Source organism: Melanotaenia boesemani, chromosome 16 (assembly GCF_017639745.1).
Source record: "Melanotaenia boesemani isolate fMelBoe1 chromosome 16, fMelBoe1.pri, whole genome shotgun sequence".
NCBI lineage: Eukaryota > Metazoa > Chordata > Actinopteri > Atheriniformes > Melanotaeniidae > Melanotaenia > Melanotaenia boesemani.
The window spans coordinates 29,790,988-29,813,224 of NC_055697.1; the positions used below are offsets into that span (position 1 = coordinate 29,790,988).

Genomic DNA, 22,237 nt, shown 5'->3' on the forward strand with positions numbered 1-22,237 from the left:
GAACTTGATGCATTTTAGGTGGTTCTGACGACATTTCTGCAGAATTTAGGTACGACTTTTTCAACACAAGGAACACAAAATGCCTCTTTGGAAAAAAATGGCACCTGCTTTCATAATGAAAACATGGTACACAGAAACCTCATGTGACAGGAGTCATGAATGAGCTGCTAATTTAGACAAAGCTTTTTTTTCCAAGAAAGCCCCCCAACTGTCTTCTTGTTCAAAAACAATCTGCAGTCTCTTTAAACCTCCAGATTCCTACAAAACTTTATCAAAGATGATGTGTCAGGGCGTCAAGCAAATACATACTGGACTCCAGATCTGTCCAGTTGTAGTCATGTGTAAGCAGTCTAAAGATAACAGTGTTTGTCAGGTGGTCTAAAACGCCACAGCTTAAAAAAATATTATGTACAGTTGTATGCAGAAGGATTTAATTGATTGTGACAAATTTTCAGTAAATGGTAAATATATATTTAATTTAATTTCATTTTCTTTCATCTATGCATGCTGTTGAATAAATCATTACGCCCTGATGTTACACGACACATTTAGGAATGTTAAATAATAACTGTTAAGGTGCCATAGCTAGTGGATGCTCCAAAACCCAAATGAAACTGTGTCTAGAGAGAGAGAGAGAGCTGAAAAGTGCAGCTGAAGCTAAAAGTGAACTCTTTTATTCCACTTCTATTTTCTTTAGTTTTCTGTTCCCTGAGTGATTCTCTGCCATGTTTCTGGTTTCTGTCCTCGTGTGAATGGTCCAGTGCAGCTCTCCTCTCATTCATTATTGTTTTTTTTTTTTTGTTTGTTTGTTTGCTTTTTGTGATTTATAAGGTAAAATTTCCTCCTCAGATTTAATGTCCCCATCCCTGCACAGCAGTTTGCTTTGTTAAAGACTTCCAAATCCAGTGATGACATTACCGTCCCTGTGCCTTGAAGCTTAATCAATACAGCGCTGTGTTAGATTGGAAACTTGAGACTGTGTCTACAAGAATATATTGATTGCTCTCTTTTTTTCCCCCCCTGCTGCTCCCTCTTTCTCTTCGGGTCAAGCTCTTCCGTTCAGACCGAGACCAAAGGTTTTATCCTTGAGGTGTACAGTTCCAGACTGATCTCTGAGAGGAAGGCCTGGTGGGATTTGTGTTTTCACTGACCTTGTCTAATCTCTGTACAGTTACAAGTGTACACTGACGTGTATGAGTAAATGTTTAGTCAAATAAAGATAGATGGATTGTTTGAGATTCGGGAGGAAAGGCACGATTCATGGTAAATCTCTACATTGTGGGAGAAAGATTATTCTGATTCAGTTGTAGCTGTCAGCTTGCATAGCAAAATGTGCTAGATTATCCACCAGGGATGGAAACAGATCCTTACAGCAAGGTCAAGTGAACACCTTTTATGTTTCATGTTTCACGGAGTGAGGAGCTCTCAACCAGGCCTTTTAAAACGTCTCCCCATGCGGCTGCACGTCAGCTGGCCACCTAATTCTACACACTGTTTCAAAAATGATGGATCCAGCTGTGGGGCTGTTGGCAGAATTATTCCAGCCGCAGCCATATCATCAGGTTGCCAGTCCAATCGCTGGCAGTCGCTCCATGGGCCAAGAAAATCATTTAGTTAAAGGTGACCAGATTTATGTCCCTCCGAGAGGCTTTTGATTGGATGTGAAGTGGAGGGGTGATTCATCATAGTTAATAAACTGGGCTGACAGCTGAAATCAGCAGGAGGGAGCGTGTGCCAGGTCTGCCTCCCGCTACTGCTTTATTCTGCATGCAAATATGGACAATTAACTTTTCATATACAGCTGCAGACACCTACGCAGATAGTTATATATGAATTTATGTGTTTGGAACAGTCAGGCGAGGCTACGGGTTAGAAATATATTGTAAAAATACACCTGAAAAAAGTTTTTAAAAGATTTATTATGAATTGTGAAAAAGACACAAGATGCTGTTGGGTTATTTTGCCTTTTAAACTTTTGCTTTCTAAACACCTACAGTTTTTCAATTTAAATGTTTCATACACCCAATGACTTTTTCATCAGGTCCACCTTGCTAGTACCAGGTTGGACCCTTCGGCCTCCAGAACTGCCCTAATTCTGGGTGTCATAGATTCAACAAGTTGTTAGAAACATTCCTTCCTTCCTTTTGTTCCATATTGACATGACAGCGTCACACAGTTGCTGCAGGTTTGTCGGCTGCATCCATGATGAGAATCTCCCGTTCCACCACATCCCAAAGCTGCTCTACTGGACTGAGATCTGGTGGCTGTGGAGGCCGTTGGCGTCCAGTGAACTCATCGTCATGTTCTAGAAAGCAGGTGGAGATGATCTGAGCTTTGTGACATGGTGCATTATCCTGCTGGAAGAAGCATCAGAAGATGCTCCACTGTGGTCATAAAGGGATGGACATGGTCAGCAACAATACTCAGGTAGGCTGTGCTGGTTAAACCAGGACACGTTGGTACTAAGGGGCCCAAAGTGGACTAAGAACATATCCCTCACAACATTACATCCCCAGTAGCCTGAACTAATGATCCAAGACAGGATAGATCTATGATTTCATGATGTTTCCCCCAAATTTCTGAGCCTACCATCTGAATATGGAGCTGAAATGGAGACTCATCAGACCAGCAACGTTTCTCCATCTTCTATTGTCCAGTGTTGGTGAGTGTGTGTGAATTGTAGCCTCAGTTTCCTGTTCTTAGCTGACAGGAGGCACCCGGTGTGTCTTCTGCTGCTGTAGCCCATCTGCTTCAAGGTTGGACATGTTGTGTGTTCAGAGATGCTGTTCTGCAGACCTTGTTTGAAACGAGTGCTTATTTGACTTCCTGTTGCCTTTCTATCATCTCCAACCAGTTTTGACCTCTGACATCAACAAGATATTCTGGTCCAGACAACTGCTGCTCACTAGTTATTTTCTCTTCTTCACACCAGTCTCTGTAAACCCTAGAGATGGTTGTGTGTGAAAATCCCAGCAGATCAACAGTTTCTGAAACAGTCAGACCAACAACCATGTCACGATTAAAGTCCCTTAAGTCCCCTTTCTTCCTTGTTTTGATTCTCAGTTTGAACTTCAGCAAGTCATCTTGACCATGTCTACATGACTAAATGCACTGAGTTCATGTGAATGACTGATTAGATATTTGGGTAACAAGCAGTCGAACATGTGGACTTGTTAAAACAGCCAACAAGTACAGTGAAGTATATAAATGGCATTCACTTGGGAGATGGTTGTTTTGTAAAAACAGAACTGATTTCTAGCTCCATAAGCAAACAATTTAAGTCCCTAAACTGAACCAGGAAGTGAAAGAACAGTTGTCATATGTTAATAGATCAAAGGTGCTGAACATAACTACATTATTTCACTTTCTTTTGCTTTCCATGTAAAGAAATAGTTCTACCTGTTACATAAAAATCGGTTACAGATTTTTATTAGTTTACCTTTACACCTCAAATATGATCAAACTAGATTGTTTTTAACAATACTTTTCAAGTATTAACTGTATACTGTGTTGAACTTGTTTAGTAACTGATAACTGATACCATGTTTTGGAGTTATTTAAATAAACTGAACAGAATGAAATTGGTTGAGTTGGTTCAAGCATCTGGTCAGGATGCTTTCTGGATTCCTCTCAGAGAAAGGATTTGGACATGTCCAACCAGGATGAGGTCTCAGAGCAGACGCAGGATTATATCTGTCAACTGGCTTGGAAATGTCTTGGTGTTCCCCTGAAAGTCCCAGTGAGATCCTGCTCCAGATAAGAGGTAGTAAATCTATAACTAGATGGATGGTATTAATTGAATTGCACCAGATTAAATTAATGTAGCTCAGTCCTTTTCTAAACCTTACCAAACACCCAACAGAGAAAACAATAAATAATAAACAGAAAGAAACCCAGTCTTGAATAAATATGTCACCAGATCGTCTCAAAATGTTCAAAACTTCTTCTAAAGTAAAACATGCATGTGTTTAAATCAGTAATGAAGACATATTTTCTGCACAGTTTAATTAATATCAAAGTGTTATTGTTTTTTTTGTCAGCTAGCTGAAGCATGACTGACCACTAGCAGGTGCGCTAAAGCCCCGGCCTTGTGTTAAGCTGCTGTTTAAGCTCTCAGCTGCACACAGTCAACTCGCAGGATTAACTCCAGCCATCAGGGCTTTCACTTGTGCCAATGTGTCTTAATAGAATTTCATACTTAACCAAAGCCAACCAGACAACATTCAGCTATACTGTTTCATTCCTTTATGGAGGTGGATTAGTAAAGTTATGCTTCATCCCATGTTTGGGATATTTCAGATATCTCATTCTTGTTTTCTTTGTCCAAAACTTTACTAATAATTTTGGTTAAATGTCAAAGAGGCACTCCTGACCTCTTTTAAAGGAGTAGGAATACAATAAACTTTAATTTTCTTTTGTTTTTGTCCTTATGAAGGGAGTGTAACATATTTACTTCAAATGGTAAATGGTCTGTATTTACATAGTGCCGTACTGTACCTGGAATGATACCCAAAGTGCTTTACCTTATACGTCACATTTTCTTGACCACCACCCATCAGGATCAGTTTGGGGCTCGGTGTCTTGCTCAGGGACACCTTGACATGAGCTCGACAGGCGGAAGATCGAACCCCCAACCCTCAGGCTACAAGACGACCACTCTACCCACTGAGCCACACGCCCCTTCAACAGCTGATGAACACATTCTGTAGTTATTAAACTTAAATGATGTCAAGTCATTAGTTGAAGCATCATAAAGGAAAATCATTAGATGTTCTGCCTGAATTAAGACTCAGTCTGACCCACACTGAGCAGGAACATCAGACTAGGAAACAGATGTAGTTTCATAGATTGAAGCAATGAAAGTTGACAAAGTAAAAGTTCCTGTTCCAACTTTCTCCCAACATGATGAGATGAATGCATTCTTTAACATTCGTTCAGCATGGCTGTCCATTTCTGAAACAGCATTTTAATTCATGTGCTTCTCCTGCTTGTAGTAGAAGCATTTTACCCCCCACCTGATTTCAGTGTCTTCTCCTTCACATACTTACATTACTCCAGTCAATACCAATCTGAGCAAATACTTGCACAATAACTTTGCTGCTATTGGTTGCGTTCAATATAAAGATTTTTTGATCTAATATCTTGTAAACATATACAGTATAGTGCAAAAAAATCATAGTCTACCTCTCATTTCTTTAGATTTTGCTCCCAATCTGCCATTTTTTTTTCTCATTTTTTAATTAGTCTTGAGCCATAGTTCTCCAGGCTTTCTGAAGGTATTTCAGGGCAATATTGTCCATTCATTAATATGCACTCTCCCATTAAATAAACAATTACATTTTCATTCTAATGCCTAGCCATTTTTTAAAGATAATTTTTTATTTATTTCACTTATACCTGACTTTTAAATCATTCAGCTGTTCAAGAAATTTACTAATGTTGTTAAAGTTGGATCTTTAGACTCTTTGTTACCAGTAGTCTCACAAAGACACATCATTTATTCCTATTTTTTTAGTTGCATCTCTGAAAAACACCAATGATAATACATTTTGACAGACAGAAAAATAGCACTTTTGCAACAAAAGCAAGCTGATTCTTAAAGAGCTGCTAGCTGGAAACTTGGCATATCTCAGCATGGTGTGTCGCGTGTCCTGAAAATATTTGGGGAAAATGGACAAGTGCACTAAAATACTATCTACAGCAGATGAAAAGGATCTTAAAGTGATGTCTTGAAGAAACAGAAACAAATTCAGCAAAGACCTGACATAGAAACACAGAAATGCATCTGGACCTTCAGTTGATCCATCTACTGTTAGCAATATTCTCCATGGAAGGAAGCCATTATTAAAGAAGGGAAACAGGGAGAAAAGGCTGATGTCACATGACACAAGAACTGGACTGAAGATCAGTGGCAACAGGTCTGATGGAGGGATGGATCTTCCCCAGACCCTGGACCTCAGCATTATTGAAGCAGTATGGGATCATCTGGACAGAGAACAGAACAAAAGGCAGAAGAAGAGCTTTGGAGAGTCCTTCAGGAAGTAAGACTCCCTAGAGAAATGACAGGTTTGTCTAAGAGGGTTCAGACTGTGGTAAAGAATGAAGCTGCTTACATTTGCAAACATTTCAATAAATCACAACACTTATTTTCAGTTTTCCAGACAATTGATAAAACATGAGGGATGGCTCAAAACAGGAGCGTAGGTAAAACTTTAATTTCTTTAAAACTAAATAGCTTTACTTTTATGGTTCATTCCCTTGCAAAATGTATTAATACATTATCATCCTGATTTTATGTTCTTTGATTAGAGTACTGTACAAGTGTGTTTAATTGGCAGGTTGTGTTAATCATACACAGCTTCTCAGTGGCTAAAATCAGCCAGAAAACTGTTGGAATCTCTTTTCCAAGAATCAAAACCTCAGTTTTAAATTTTCAGAACAAATCTTCTTCTCCTTCTCATCACTTTTCCTTTTTTCCCCCAGAAATCAGAATCAGATCAGAAATCCCATTTTGTCCTCCTGTGATCGTGTTTGTCAACAACCGCTGTTGGTCTGATTAAAGAAGTGTCTCTAACTAACAAAGGGCTTTCTCCAGAGAATTATAGCTTCACCCACTTCTCGCTCCCTTCTCCTTTTGTGCCTTTCCTTTTGATCACAGAGCAGTAGCATCACTGAAAAGCAAACAAGGCCTTAAACAAACACACAAAACCAAGAAACAAGGCAAAACACACACAAACACAATCTCTGGTTTTCTGTCAGTCTTAACTCTCAGAGATGTTTAAATGAGGGCATTGATACATAAATTTGCATTTGCTTCATCCACAACCATCCTCCTAACTAAAAATCTATAACCGTCTGCCCCTAATTTACCAGGCAGCTTCAGATGCTTCTGTTCTTGGCTTGTTTTCATGTGTTTGATCGATTTGCTTGTGTGTACTTCCTCTTCACACGTAAGTGGGTTAAATACTGATCTGTCACCACATCAATTGTGCAGTTTGTCAACTGGTTATTTAGGTAAATAAAAACCAAACTGTTCTTCAGTCGTGGCCGAGAGCTTTATTTGCAAGCAGGTTACCTGTGCAGAGCAGGTACAGAGCGCCTGCAGGAGCAGCTGTTATTTCCTTAATTAAGGAGCTGAGCTCCTCCTTATTCTGTCTTCTGCAGATAAGAACTATACTCCCTCGGTGATGTTACAGGCTGCAGTTCCTCTTCTCACTGAACTGTCTCAGATTTTTCCTTTTGTGAAACCTTGGCATATAAGACTTTTTGCTCCTTTGTCTCCCTTGTGCCGTTGCTACCTTTGCCTACCTAGAAAACACCCAGAATGTCCCTTTTGTTTCACCAGTACAATTATCCGAATGCTTTCTTTCCTGTTCCTGTGAGATATGTCCCCTTTGACCTGAGTTTTCCCCCTTCATCACTTGGAGTTTTGACCTCACTGTGATCTCTGTGAACCCTGATGAGTCCTGCTGGATGTTGGTTGGTGGTCCTGAATGAAGCAAATCTCTTACAGAGGGTGGGGAACCGTGGAGCAGCTCTGCTACTTCAGCTCCAGGAAGGGGGGGCACCGAGGGCAGGGTGTCGCAGGGCAGAGAGCCTATTCTGGGCCGAGGGAGCCCCTCCTCCACGGAACTACAGGATCCCAGTAGAAACAGGAGAGCTCATCCCAATTGGGCCATACTTGGTAAAGAAACAGAGTTGTGCTTGTGAATGTGATTGATTGTGCATGATTTATAACTGGACATGCGGTAGAAAAGAAGAACACTTCAGAGCAATAAGCTGATTTTATGATCTGACGAGTTACCAGCTCATGAAGAAACATCTTAAATTAAAACTGAGTGCACATCAAAGTTGGCTTACTAATCGAGAAGAACTTTTAGTTATCAAGTCCAATCTGTTTGAACCCACGCAACCACATGTTGGATCGGTTTCCTGCAGATGGTTCATGTTACATTCTTACTACTGATAATGGAACCCACATGAAGCAAACCGAGACCGAGCTGTTCGGGCAGCTCGGCTGTTTATATCACCGTTCAAATTGAAGGTGCATTGTAATTTATTGAATTTGACCTTTAGGTTTATTTCACACTGGACAAAATCCCATTACCACCTGTTAACATCTGGCTCTTTCAGCAACAGGAAAGGGTTGAATCAACATTCAGTCCTGTATCTGGTATTTGTCCAGCTCCAGTGTGGACAAACAATGAACTGGTCAAGGCTGCAAAGTGGTAAACAGGCAGCGACACCATGTAGTTATAAAAAGACTCGATGGATTGATTTTGCATTGTAAAAACCAGCTTGTAGTCCACTCTCAGTCCTACTGTTAGATCTAACTATTGTCTCGTATTCAAAACATTGGAACACCACGGTCTTTAAAATACACTCTAACATAATCCAATTGTGTTGTGACAGCTTACAGCTCTCTTCCAAGGGATAACATAGTAAGCTCTTATAATTGCATCGTTGTGACCAATGGTAATCCATTCAGTTATCTTGTGTTAATGCTTTTACCCACATTTTAAAAACTTATACCAACACACCAAGTATGGTGTGGGAAACAGTTTTCAGTCAAATTGTATGAAGCAATTTCACTGTCAAGACTAAAAAATGGTCTAGTACCTAAGTTTTGTTTGTTCCACATTTAGCTGATGTGATGCAGATCCTGTTGCGTCCATGTCCACAGCATGGTGACATCACTGGGAAGGTTGAGGTGGTGGAAGCATTAAGCCCTTAACCTTTAAAAGAAAGATTGCTTGTTCCAATCATGTCCTCTCAAAGATTTTTATCTGCCCATTCATCTTTTTTATTTCCACAATTGCTAACCCACTAATATTTACGACCATAAGACCCCATCACTTAACATGACATCACTTGGCACAAATTAGCTCCAATAAAAAAAGTTTTAATCTCACAATTTAGAATTTTAAAACTACTTTGTGTTCTTTGTGTAGACAGACATATTTTAATGTTTCTGGTAAGACTGAGCTGAAAAGGCAGGAGATATTTTTCGCTGAGGTGACTGTTTTTGTGGCTGATTAAACTTGTCAAATGTCTCGATGTTGGTTGCTGTCCATCCATACGTCCATCCATTTTATCAGACTATTACGGAGGTTTAACTCACCCTTCATAGTTTCCACAGCAGATCTGTTAAGAAGAGATGGACGGATGGAATGTGGAGGAGGTAGGGACTAGAAAAAGTGTGAAGAAAATGGAGGATATGTCATATTTTGATATTCCCAGTGTGCTGTTTTGGCTTATGAATTTCCATTTTAGAAGGCAGTCAGTGTCTGTGACTGCTACATTAGTTTTATGGCCAAAAACAGCTTATTGCAGCCTGCAATCATGAAACGGAAATGTTTCATTTTACTTTACAATCTGCTGGAAAGTCAACCTGGTCTGTTTTTGGTGAATGAATTTGGTCATAATTTTGTGATTCACTGCGTTTGAGGTAATATACACCTACAGTACATGTGGCAGGCCTATAGATTGTCAGGCTAGACCACAAAGCCACAGACATCTATAAACACATCGACGCACCTACAGACCATCACTTATGTGTGGATGCATATTTGTTTGCATGCACAACCAGCTGAAACCAGAAATGCACACTCACTGGCAAACACATTTCTGCTGCAAGCCTTGCTTAAAGAGGAGGTACATCAATGGGGATGTAAGACTGAATCATGAATGTTGTGTTCTGACTGAAACCTGAGGGACAACACAAATCTCACTTAATCTCATTGAATTTGCTTTTCAGTTTGTCTGTTTTATTCTCACTTTTTTGTTCAAGCAAGGTTATTTAGGATGATTTTTGACTAAACAGCACGGTTCTTCAAAGACATCCAATGATCTGTTGCATGAGGTTGTTTTACATGTTCAAAGATAATAGAAAAGGAGAACAAACAGAGAGAGCAGTTATAGATGTTTGCACAAGTTTGAAAATAGTAAACTGACGAGGAGTAGAATTAAATGGTGTGATTTATTCAGAGACTAACCTTGATTCTTGTTAGATAATTAATGTTATGATACTTGAAGGAATTAAGCACACATATTTTTATTATCACCAGCCTCGGAGTTACAAACTAAATCAAAGGGGTTGTTAACAGCACGTATATACCTACATACAAAATCAAACGTATTTAAAGGCAGAAGCAAATAGTCATGTAAAAAATAAAGAGTCCACTCTCTTTCAGTTCTACATTTTTTTTTTTTACAATTTTACAGTTCAGAACATATTTTTAAAGAATCACCCTAAGGCAGCACTATTGAACTTTGTCAGATGTTCACACTTTTGCATCCCCTAACGGCTAATTCAGCATCCATCTTGGATCCTGTCTCTTCTCTGAGCTCCCTCCAGCCAGTTAAAGTCAGTCCAGTGTTGACTCTTGTCTTATCTCTTGCTTCATGACTTTTCTATTTCTTTTCCTTTCTTACTCTGATAATGTCCTGTTGTGTTAATTTGCTGAACCCGCCATGGCGTGTGTTCAAAACCGCCAGTGTGTTGATATCCGGTAGCTGGTGTGTGATGTGGAGCCATAAAGCAGGACGCAGTGGTAACACCGTGCTCCGAGCTGGAAAAATAAAGTTGTGAAGTGTGGTTTCTCAGCCTGCATGGCTCCAGGAATGTGGATAATGAATGTCAGTGTGCATCAAAATTAGACAAAAGCACAGAGTTTCAAGGTTGGAAAGTTAAGTAATGTTACTTTGAAATGAAGTAAATACAACTTAAGATGAACAACACATGACATTTGAATTAGGAGGATAAGTACGATAAGTCAGATGCTATAAATCAAATGCACTGATTAATTAATCATCATCACTGTTAACTCCTAAGCAGAAACACTGTTAATTTGCTACTCTGCATCAGCCAGGTGTGTGTTAAGATAGTACCAAGTAGGAGCGACATCAGCAACTATTGCTGCCTATCAATCTGGGAAGGGTTATATTATATTTCCAAACTTGGAGTTCATCATCCCACAGTCAGAAAGATTATTGACAAGTGGAAGACATATAAGACAGCTGCCAATCTTCCCAGGAATGAACATCCCAACAGGTTCAGCCCAAATTCAGAGCTTGCATTGCTCAAAGAAACTGCAAGAAAAAAAGCATTAATCTATGACACCTAGTAGTCAAGGATTAATAAAAAAATAGCATGGTCTAATACAAGGCCGGCTTTACGCAGGGGCAAGAGGGGGCAGTGCCCCCTCAAACAAACATTCTGCCCCCTCAATCAAATGCGCCGAAATGGGCAAATCTCTCCAAACGCTCTCTCCCCTCTGTACTGAACTCTGTGTGTCGGAGCTTCACAGGATCCATTGTACTGTCTTCAACAAGTCCTTCCCACCACCACAGAAAACAACCAATCAGTGTTTAGTATGCAAATGAGTTGACATACAGCCTGATCTTGCGGTGTCATATTTCTCCCCCTCGTAGAGAGAGCGGCTGCTGAGCTCCAGCGGTAAAACTTATAGAGTAAAGCTCTGTTAAATGTGTTGTAGCGATACTGAATAAATACTTATAATAACAGACGTATTTATTGCATCTATTCTGTCAACTGGGGTTTGTTTCTGTTCTATTTAAACGTGTCTACGCCTGTTAGTAGGAGCAGTGATCAATCACGCACGGGCCATAGATGTGACTGCCTCCTCGGTACTAGACTGAGGGAAAACGAGCTGCGCATATGAGACCCCTCAAGCTCCGCCCAGCCTTTAGTTCAGCATGCTAGTTTGAAGAAAAAAATAACAGAAAGTTTCACTCTACATTCCCGCTGCTTTCAGCAGTTCAGCTCAGAGCTTCATGTATGCCTTGTTGGTTCTTAAAATTTTGATGAAGGATCATTTAGTTTTTACTCATTTTCATTTATTATTATCATTATTTCCCCCTGAAGGTTCACTGCCTTATTTTGGTAGGGGGTTTAATTTTTTGCTCTGTTATTGTTGTGCTTGATAGTTATGATTCTTTAATCATTATGGTCTATATACAGACAGAAACAAACACACAGATAGTTGAGTTTATTGTTATTAGTTTCAAATTTATTCAAAATGCTTAGACATCTAATGGCTGTCCAATAGGGCAATTGTTATTTTGTTGGTTGTTAAAGCTTTGATAATGGATCATTCTTTTCTTTTTTCTTACTTCATTTTGTTATTGATATTTTCTGTTCCCCCACTGAGGGATTGCCACCTTATTGTGGTCAGGGGGTTTGCGTGCCTCAGTGACTCTAAGAGCTATACCAGCAGGAGCTTTGGTTTCAGGTGGGACACCCAAGCTGGACAGGTCTTAGAGTAGAGGCCTGACAAAGTGCAATCCATTTCTTTGAAGTTGGACTCCACTAACAGCACAGTTCCGTTAAAGAAACACTTAAAAAACAACAACAAGAAAATGCTGAAGTATGTACTCATAATGCCCCCTTCAAATTTATGCCTGCCCCCTCATGTATGCATTCCTAGAACCGGCCCTGGTCTAATATGTCATGTGCTGTTTTATTTACTTAGTTTCAAGACTTAATAAAACCCAGGTAATTTTTCTGTTTAAAATTATATCCTGATGTAAAAGCTCAGTATGGAAAGAGGGTTTACTAAATATAAATAAAATGCGGCAGTGTCACTACAAAGTAAGTGCACCCTCTGCAGTAACTACTTGCTCTATAGTCGTGCTCTGAGACTTAAAAAACAATCTGTATCAACAACTGCATCTACTGTGAATTTTCTGTAATCTCCAAAATGTTAAGGATGAAGTTATTGTGCAGTCATGTGGTATTTTCCAATATGCTCATCATTCAGACAGTTTTAGTCTGGCAAAACATCTCCAACAGAGGTTTGTGGAGATGTCTTTCTTTCACTCTCCATCTGCCACCTCGTGATATTCCTGTGTGGATTTGTGTCTAAGTAGGTGGGAGGGTTGAGAGTATTTATATAAGTGTTTCCTCAGGGATGTTTGCGTTCAGGTTCATTAAAAACTTCAATCCTTCTGTTCTATGGGAGGAATATGGATGCCTCTGAGGGTTTAGCTTATAAATTCCGTCTTTTAAAAGATTCTTTTCAGATAATAATGTGTGTTTATGATGCTGCACAGCTCAAAAATAACTTTGGATGACTTAAAAACAATGTAAGTAATGGTTAAAGCAAAAAAGGTCGTTTGCAGAGGATTAACCAAAAAACATCTCCATAGAATAATCAGAACTTAAGGGAAATATGGAAATTTGTTGTACAAAAGACATATGTCCATTCTTGTGGGTAAAATTTTGGAATTACTCAAACATAAATCTAAAAATGTGCATATTTTTGGTTTTCAAAGAATAGCCTGACAAATTAATATATATTGTTAAAAAACAGGGAAGTATTTTTGTCATGTTAGACAAATGAATAAACTAAAGTAAAAGACAGTTAAAACATGACAAGAGGCAGCTGCTTCCATTTGACAGTGAAACAAAGACAAGACAAGCATCATTAAAAAAATCTGTTTATCCTTCACATGTTTGAAACCTTTGTGACAGAGAAAACTGACCCTGAACAAATGGCACATCATCAACTTTCATAACTTCTTATTTGCATATGGAGGTTTGATGTTTTCATCGTTTGAGTCAGAAAAGTAGATTAATGGGTGTAAAACAGATCTATGAAACAACATTAAAAAGCTACAGTCATTCATTTTCATAAAAAATACATTAAACATAAATATTGCTCTAGGATGCCCAGCTGGGCTTGTTACCCAAGGGAGACCAGCCGCTCTGCTATCAAACATCAAAGATTATCACAGATGAGGATGTCAGGCTGTCTTTAATATCACGATGAAGCCTGTCATTGGGTTGGATCTGAGCTCACTGAAGGCTCTGACAAACAAACCAGATGGTCGTTAAAATGAGTGATATCAGTGTTATTCTGCATCAACCAGCCCCACGAATGGCTTTTCCCTTTTTATTTCCTTTTAAACTTGTTCCAGCCCCCAAAATCTGTCAAGTGGACAAAAGCTCCATTAAACGCCGAGCATGTGGAAAGCAGCTTCACCCTGAGTTTTCTTTTTCTTGTTGTTTTTCAGGCAGGTCAAATTGCTTTCTGAAGCCAACGTCAACTTTTAGGTGAAGGGATATAAAATGGTTTCCTTTATAAGGAAGTGTTTTATAAGATGAGGCTGAGTTTTGCAGTTCTTTGGCAGCTGACGGTTTGTGACCACAGTCAGCATGAAAGGGGGAAAACAAAAGATAAAAACAAAGAATCAGGTTTGTAGTTATTCTGGTGGTTTTTCGGCTGTTTTTAGGGTCTGAGGGAAGACACCTGAAGGCAGAGATGTGTTTACAATCTGTAAGGTATCTAAGGCCATGCATCCTGAAAGATAAGATTTCATCTGGAGTACATGAATTAGAGAAGGTGACTTGAATCTGCAGTTATCTATAAAAAAAAGTCTTGAGCCATCCCTCATTTCCTGATGTTTTGTCTGGAATAGTTCTTCAGGCTTCTTGCAGGACTATCCAAAACTCTTCTTTGGATTTTTTTTCTGTCTTTTGTTCTGTTCTCTGTCCAGATGATCCCACACTGCTTCAGTAATGTTGAGTTGTGGGTTCTGAGGAGGATCTATCAGACCTGCTGCCACTGATCTTCAGCCCAGCTCTTTTGTCATGTGACAGTGTTGTCTCCCTGTTTCCCTTCCTTAAGAATGATCACATCCACCCTTTCATCGAGACCGTTTCTAATGAGGATCAGCTGAAGGTCCAGATGTACCTCTCAGCTCCTCCATCAGGTCTTTTCTGGATTTGTTCCTGTTTTTAAGTACATCACTTTCAAATCCTGTTCATTAGCAGCCTCTATAAAACTCACTTACCCCAAGTATTTGAGTTGCAGCTGGAGGCTGTCCTTAAGAAGATCCATGGAGAAAAAACATATCACTTCATGATGACAAAACTAAAAAATAAATTAATTTTAAAAAGGGACGTTTATGGCTCTGTGTTTACAGCTCCTCAATGCAGTTGGCACAGGTTCAAATCCAAACTTGGAGCCCTTTGCTGCAGCAACATACAAAATTAAAGGGGTAAAAAAAAAAAAAGAAAGAAAAGAAGACACAGGAACAAATAATGGCACCTGTAAAAAAAACAAACAAACAAAAAAAACAGGTTTTCATAGGGCATCCTAACAAAAATCGTAAACATTCAGTTAGCCTGTTATGTGTTGACACAACACTGGTTCATCCCTTGAATTAGGAGCCATTTTTATGCTTGAATAATTCATCGGCCAGATTTAAGTGTCTTTATTTCTCTGAGGATGGTCAGAAAGAAGGACTGGACGGAAGGAAAAACTGGTTTGAGTTTGGTTTCTGAGATGGAAAATACAAAGAAATGAGTGACTACACCTTTGTTCAGTCCTGTAAGTAGTTTTTTTTTTCCATTTTTATACCTGAAATGAAATGTTCTTTATATTGTTATTGGAGTAATTCTCACCACCGTCCATTATAGGCTGTTAATCATGTCAGGATGAAGAAAAACTGACAGAACAGCATGAGCACATCTTTGGCTAAAAATGTCAAACCAGAAAAAAACTTTTCATGATTTTCTTAATCATCATGACCCGACTGTCATCATCTTTTACCCTGTCAGCTCCAGAGATTTGACCACCGGCAGACTGTCTTTCAGATGAGTCATTATCTTTAAATGAGAGAGCCAAAAATCTCTTCCCGAGCCGAATGAGTCATGACTGTCTGAAAGAGAGAGCTTTTTTTAAATCATTGTTTTTAGTCAGAGGAGATTATGAAGGCCACGCCCAGAGCGTTTATCTGCTTAGGGACTGTGTTCAATTATCAGAACTGTAAAGTACTTCTGATGAATTGGAAAAAAAAGCTCTAAGGTAAATATGTGGTTTTGCTCAATAATAGTCCTTTATTGCACCTCCTAAGCAGAATAATAAGATCAAAGAGAAAATGCGTTAAATATTTCATTTTTTAAACAGCTGCTATTAAAGAAAGGTCACAGAGCAACATCTAAAGAGTGACAGTGACATGTTTCTTGGTGTGAATTATACAGCATTAGTCATGATTTACAAAAACTATGTGAATAATAAATAATTCATGATAGTGACAGATCAGTTTTCTCTGCTGAGATGAATGAGTGTGCATCAAATTATTGTATTTTAGACAGGCTGTGTTATGCTTTTGGGTCATTCCCTCTCTTTCACTGTTTTAAAAATGCTGTTAAAAGCCTGCATACAAACAAAAGGTCCACACAAGAGGGAGTTCTTCTCTCCCACAGATGACACTGTTTAATGCTGATGTCATGATGCAGGTGACATCAGCATGAAACATAGTTATGTCATGCTTAAAACAAAAGCATGACATAAGGCTGCTCAGCTGATTGCTCAGAAAAGGCATATCATGAGGATGTCAGACAGAGACTTTGTCTTTATGAGAGACAGGAGCTAAATTGGAGCATTTAAGACTAAATTTAATAGATATGTTGCATTTTTAATATCTGTTGTTTCTGTTTTTGTAATTATTAACCTCTAAATGAGACTAAGGTTTTAAATTGTATGACTTATTTGTGTAAAACTACTCGAAAGATAATTGATCTATTTTTCTACATCTACATTCTACTTCTATACAAAGTTTTCATCCCTTCCAGGATTTCACAGCATTTTTTGTGATTGTTGCAATTTAAAATGGATTATATTGCAGCAGCTTTTTTATTTTTAATTTGTAAAAGCACCTGAGATTAATATAAAATAGTTCAAATTCTGATATTCTGATAGTCCACCATTCTTTATCTCTGCAGAGAACCAGTAGCTCATTAGCAATTTGTCTCTGAGTTGTGGGCGGAGTCAGTGCTGCTCAGTGCCCTCCCCCGTTGGCGCTGAACATCCTAAACATCCCCCCTCCTGTCTCTATGTGCTGGTTCTGCATGCTACTGATAATTAGCAATGCAAAAAAACAAAAGGAATGTAACATAGGAGCTATGCTGACCCCCATCTTCCTTGAAGTGATAACTGCAAACCAATGTGTGGTTTGTTATATTATGATGAATGACAAACCTAATCCGTTGCTCTCTCACAGCAAAGTTCTACGGTAAATAATGAAAGCTAACGTGATTAGCAACCCACCACTGCACATATATGTTTATCCTCCATCTCTTCGTCCTCAGAGTCAGAACGGGCGGAGAGGCCAGGGCAGGAGCTTGTGGCCTCGCCCTGTGGGTTTATGACGTGTAGATGAGAGTCTGTCTGAATTCGCCTTTTTCTGTCCGTCATTGATTCACAATGATTTAAGTACAGAAATACTCAGAAAAGCCATTTTGATAACATTTTTTTACAAGATATGTCCTCTAGCGTCAGATGAATGCCACATGGACATGTGAACAACATGCAAACAATATTTCCGGAGTGGGTCTTTAAACATTGAACAGCTGTACATGTTATATTGCATTTACGTTACATTTAGGTCCGTTTGGTTTGTTCCTGCATGCCAGCTGTAGTTATATCAGATGATGTGGAGGAGTGCTGTGATTCCTCAAAGTTGCATTAAGGAGCTGGCTGAATCTGCGTTGAAAGTTGAAACGGCATCATTGGAATTTCCTTAAGCAACTGGTTTTTAGTAAGGTTACATAAAATATGTGCGTGGAAAAAATCATTTATAAAGGAACTTATTTGCAGTGATTGTAGTTATTTTTGTGGCCTTTGTGCAGGACATCAAGCAAAATAAAGCATACCAATTCATATGAAGACTGTAAAATGTAAATAAACTGTCATTCATCTTTGTTAATGTATTAAATGGTCAATTTTCCTCATTCAATGACATCACCATCCCCAGCATGACTTTAAACCTAAAATAAAAACACCAGCAGAGTGGATATTGGATGGTGGGCGGGGTCTGTTGAGGCGACCAATCAGAATAGACTCAGCTTTGTGGCATAGAAGCTTCTCTTTTCACACGAGGCATGTAAATGAGGAAGCGAATCGCAGTGTCAACATTGCCACTTAACATCTTCTAGTAAAACAAAACAGAAGAATTAAATGTGTTCCTATTAAGTTTAGCTGGTACAAAACTTGCTGAAAGCAATAATGAGCAACTTATCAAACAGGATCTAGAGCAGGAAGATAAATCAAATTAATGAACTGCTTGAATGATGCATATTTAAAATCTACAAACTACGATGCTAGAATGGCAAAACAAGGGAAGGTTGCTTTCATAACATGCTAATTTTGCTTTTATTTAAGACCTTCTTCAGCTCCTTTTCTAGCACGCCTTGTCCTTCGTTAGTTGTTCATGCGCAGCAGCACAGGTCACTGAACGCCTCATGAGCCTCAAGAGGAAACCAGAGTGGACGACTAACCAAGCAGGACTGAGATACCCACAGCTACCCTACAGGTTACTGGCACTGAACTGCAAACACCTCGCAAAATGTCACGCTGACCATTTTCTGTTATCCATTCACACGGATTCGAAGATGCACACATAAAAAACACAAACAACAAAACAGGATGCGAGCTTAAAATATCCCATGAAAGAACACTATGTGAATTAGAGCAGGCATGAGCTTAACACCTAAAGGAAAAAGATGTGTGTACATGTGTGTAATGCCTGTATTTTTTTCATAGAGTGAGACAGGCATGCAGTGAGTGCTTTTAAGGTCAAAGAATGCAATAAACAGCAAAGTCGGCTGCCCACGGTCAGATTGCTTGGAGCTGTCAGACGAGAGAGGAATTAGTTTTCTAAAAGTCTGAATTGTGTCATTTTGATATAAAGGAAAACTATCCCACTGATTTGTCACAATGGAGTTGGATATACAGAAATAGGATAAAAGCAGCAGAGAGCCTCCCGCTGTCTTCTACCGTTTCTGTCTTTGTGTCCGTGTCCATCATGCAAGCGCTCTGCTCACAACTTGTACTTCATCCATTATTCGCAGCTTCGCATTAACTGCAAACGGGACACTTATCACTGTCCAGCCAGAGGGACGGAGAGGTGAAAGGGACATACGTGATGTGTGAGAGGTACACGTGCATCACGTATGTGTGTGCATGCAGGTGTTGTGAGAGCTTGTTTTGCTTGCCACGGAGAGCCTGGTGCCCTGATGGGTGATTCACAAGGCTCTGCTGTCGTGCCCGTGGAGCATATCAGTTCAAATTGCTGATGATGACACACACACATGAGCATGTTTCCCACCAGAGCGTTGCCTCTGCTCCATGTTGTGGACTAAAAAATGAGCAAGGGCGTCCTCTTCCCGCTGACACCCGAACACAGAGGCAGTAGAAAGCCTGCGGTAGATCGGAGCCTTGCAGGTACTTTAATGTGGCACCGCAAAGCTTTTTCAGACTTCACATGTGAGGCTGCTGAGGACAAACTGAAGGACTTGGCTGATGGATTTGGTGGATCTTAAGCAGAGCTGCTTTTAAGCCGTTGTGTTTTAACAATAGATGACACCAAATGAGTTGTTTCTGTTTTAACAAGACCCTTCTCAGAAAACATGGTTTATCAAATCAAATGAATTTTGAAGTTTGACGTTGAGGTTTTTTCACTAAAACATGCAGCATTCAGTATGATTCAGATAAACGTAGAAATATGCTCTGTTGAATGAAAAGAGACAAGGTTCCAAGATTTTCTGGAAGGACTTTTAAGAGTTTTAAAAACTTGCAAATACTGATTTTACTTATTGTAGAACTCTCAGCTGTAGCAGAACTCCTGTGCCAATCACTGCAGGGCAGATTTAGGCTGGTGCATGGAGGAAATGATGATGCAAATATTAAGTTTGATATTATTGGGTGTTATTTAAGCTTGGATACCAATCTTCAGATGTATATTGACATACCTAAAAACAACACTCCAGTTAAACAAAGCTTATTGCTTTTAACTTTTAAGCTTTCTTTATTCTCCTTTTTTTGTGTGTTTCTCCTTTTCCTTTTTATGTTCTTTAAAACTAACCTTAAGTTCATGTCACTAAATGTTTTTTTTTCTTTTTCTGTCATTTAGTTATTTATTCATGTTATTTACTGTTTTTTGTTATTGCTCTTTCTTCCCGGTTGTTTGTCTCCCAACTCTCTTGCCTTGTTTGCCTTTTGAGACATTTGCTGGTTTCCGTATCGGACTTTATTGTTGTATATGAGCTGCTGTTTTGTGTTTTGTATAGGTGTTCAATAAAAAAAAAAAGTTTGTTTTTACTTCCTCTTCCGTCAGTCAACTGGGTCAGCTCGCATCTTGATTAGCTTTCATTTCGGTTCGCATGACATTACACACTGCGTGTGCCCGGCTCCTTCCGGAGCACCCCCCATACTACTGGATTTTCTAGTTGCAAATATTAAATATGTTCTTCTGAGTCCCTCTGAGTGGATCGGACTGGACAAAATCACTCTTAACACACCTTACACCACAGGAAAATCTCTCACAATGTTGTTTGCAAACATCCAACAATCAGGCCTTTGCTGGATTTGATCTTAAGCTGGAGATCGTGACAAAAATTGGCCCCATCATCTGGTAGTTAACCAAGTAGTTTTGATTCATAACCCTAACCAAGCGATGTCATTGGCTTAGACCAACCAGGAAGTGAGAGTGCTGTTGTTGTGTTGAAAAGAAATGAAAAATGCTTTTTTTTTTATCTTCTTAAGGAAATTCTAATATAGTAGTATTTTTTTTTTTTATTGTCCACCATGTTCAGCACGCCTCTCTGGACAATCAGCTCCAGCTAGTCAAAAGTTACCAGCGTATGTGATCAGTTTCTCCTAAGTCTCTGGCTCTGATGATGCTGCCCCAGCAGATGCTGCAAAGCTGATTGAGTTTGCCACAACAGACTTATAGAAAATATTAAACAACTTGGTTCAGATCTTGAAGGATCTTAGCTTTGTCAGTAAGGTGGTGGTGGTCTAAAATTAATGGACTGAAGCCCAACTGTAACTGTTTAAAGCCCCGTGCCTGAACTTTGAGGCGTTCCCTAAGCAACTGTCTTGCGTCCCACCTCTTCTCTGAGCTCTCTCCACCCAGTAAAGATCGGTGCAATATTGATTCTTGTCTAATCTGGTGCTCCGTTTCTTTTTCTCTTTCTTTTTTCTTGCTTCCTCTGATAATGTCCTCTTGGGTTCCTTTGCTGAATTAGTCATGGTACACATTCAAAACGGCCCTTGTGTTGATATCCAGTTGCCAATGTGTGACACAGTGTCGTAAAGCAAAAGGCTGTTGTAGAGTAATGCACCAATCAATCAATCCATCTATCAATATTTATTTATATAGTGCTTCACAACACTCAAAGGTGACCAAAGTGCTTTCCAATAAAACCAGTGAAAACACAAAAAATAAAATACCATAAAATTACAGAACTGTGACAGTATTTCTAAGTATGTTTTGAGTCTAGACTTAAAAAGACCCAGGTCAGTTAAAGTGCCCATGCCAGGGGGAAGTCTGTTCCAGAGCCTGGGCCCAGCCACAGAGAAACCCCGGTCGCCCCAGTGTTTGTACCACCAAAAGTTGGCTAGAAGACCTCAGAGTTCAGTTTGGTTCCTTTAGAGACAGAATGTCAGATAAATAATGTACCAGGATGTTAAAAAAGAAACAACACACACACACACACAGAAAACTATTGAGGTGCAGTTTTTTAGCCTTGGGTGCAGGAGAATGACAGCACTGCTTTAAAGCTCATCCAGAACGTGGTGCAGGATGTTTTTGTTAAAAGAACAGATTGTTTTTCATTTAACCTTTAACCGAAGTCTTTTTAAACTCAGGAAGAAAATTATATTTTGATATTTTAGTTAATTTTATTTAGTTGTTTATAATTTAATATGAATGGAAGTGAATTTGTTAAATCAGCATGTGTTATAAGTTCATATCGATCCTGAACCAAATCAAACTGAAATCCAATCATAGAATTTGTGATAATCATCATCCACTGAACTGATATAACCCCACATTGTGATCAAATTTGTGATTTACTCCCCTGGTTGTAGTAGAGTGACCCAAAATCCTGATTGTTTCATTTTTAAACATGTATTTACTTCTCTCAGTCCATTTTAAGAAACACTTTTACTTTATAAATGTTATTTTCCACAGCTGATGTAGCTGTTGTAATTTCAGAGTTGCTCAGTAATCTCCAACTTCCAGAAAAATGGCATTGCAGCGGAACGTTTACTGGATGCAGTGGATTTCCCTTCACCATCTCAGATTAAAATGTCAACTTTCTTCACCTGCACTGCAGCACAGACAAACAATTTAACAATGACATTGACGTGGTTAAAGACAGGCCTGTGTTTTCTACTGCAGATATTTCAGACGGTGCTCTAGT

At 39.2% G+C, this 22,237-nt stretch overlaps 1 protein-coding gene across 5 annotated transcripts in view; it reads left to right on the plus strand.

Moving 5' to 3' along the window:
* Nucleotides 1-22,237, plus strand: part of gfra1a (gdnf family receptor alpha 1a) — a 134,725-nt gene that overhangs the window by 13,677 nt on the left and 98,811 nt on the right. For 3 of the 5 annotated variants that reach the window (XM_042010704.1, XM_042010707.1, XM_042010705.1), the window contains exon 4: nucleotides 7,514-7,684. The exons of the other annotated variants lie outside the window; for them this stretch is intronic. In XM_042010704.1, the coding sequence (XP_041866638.1) occupies nucleotides 7,514-7,684 (171 nt within the window). The remainder of the gene's footprint in view (nucleotides 1-7,513; nucleotides 7,685-22,237) is intronic. 5 annotated transcript variants of the gene reach the window in all.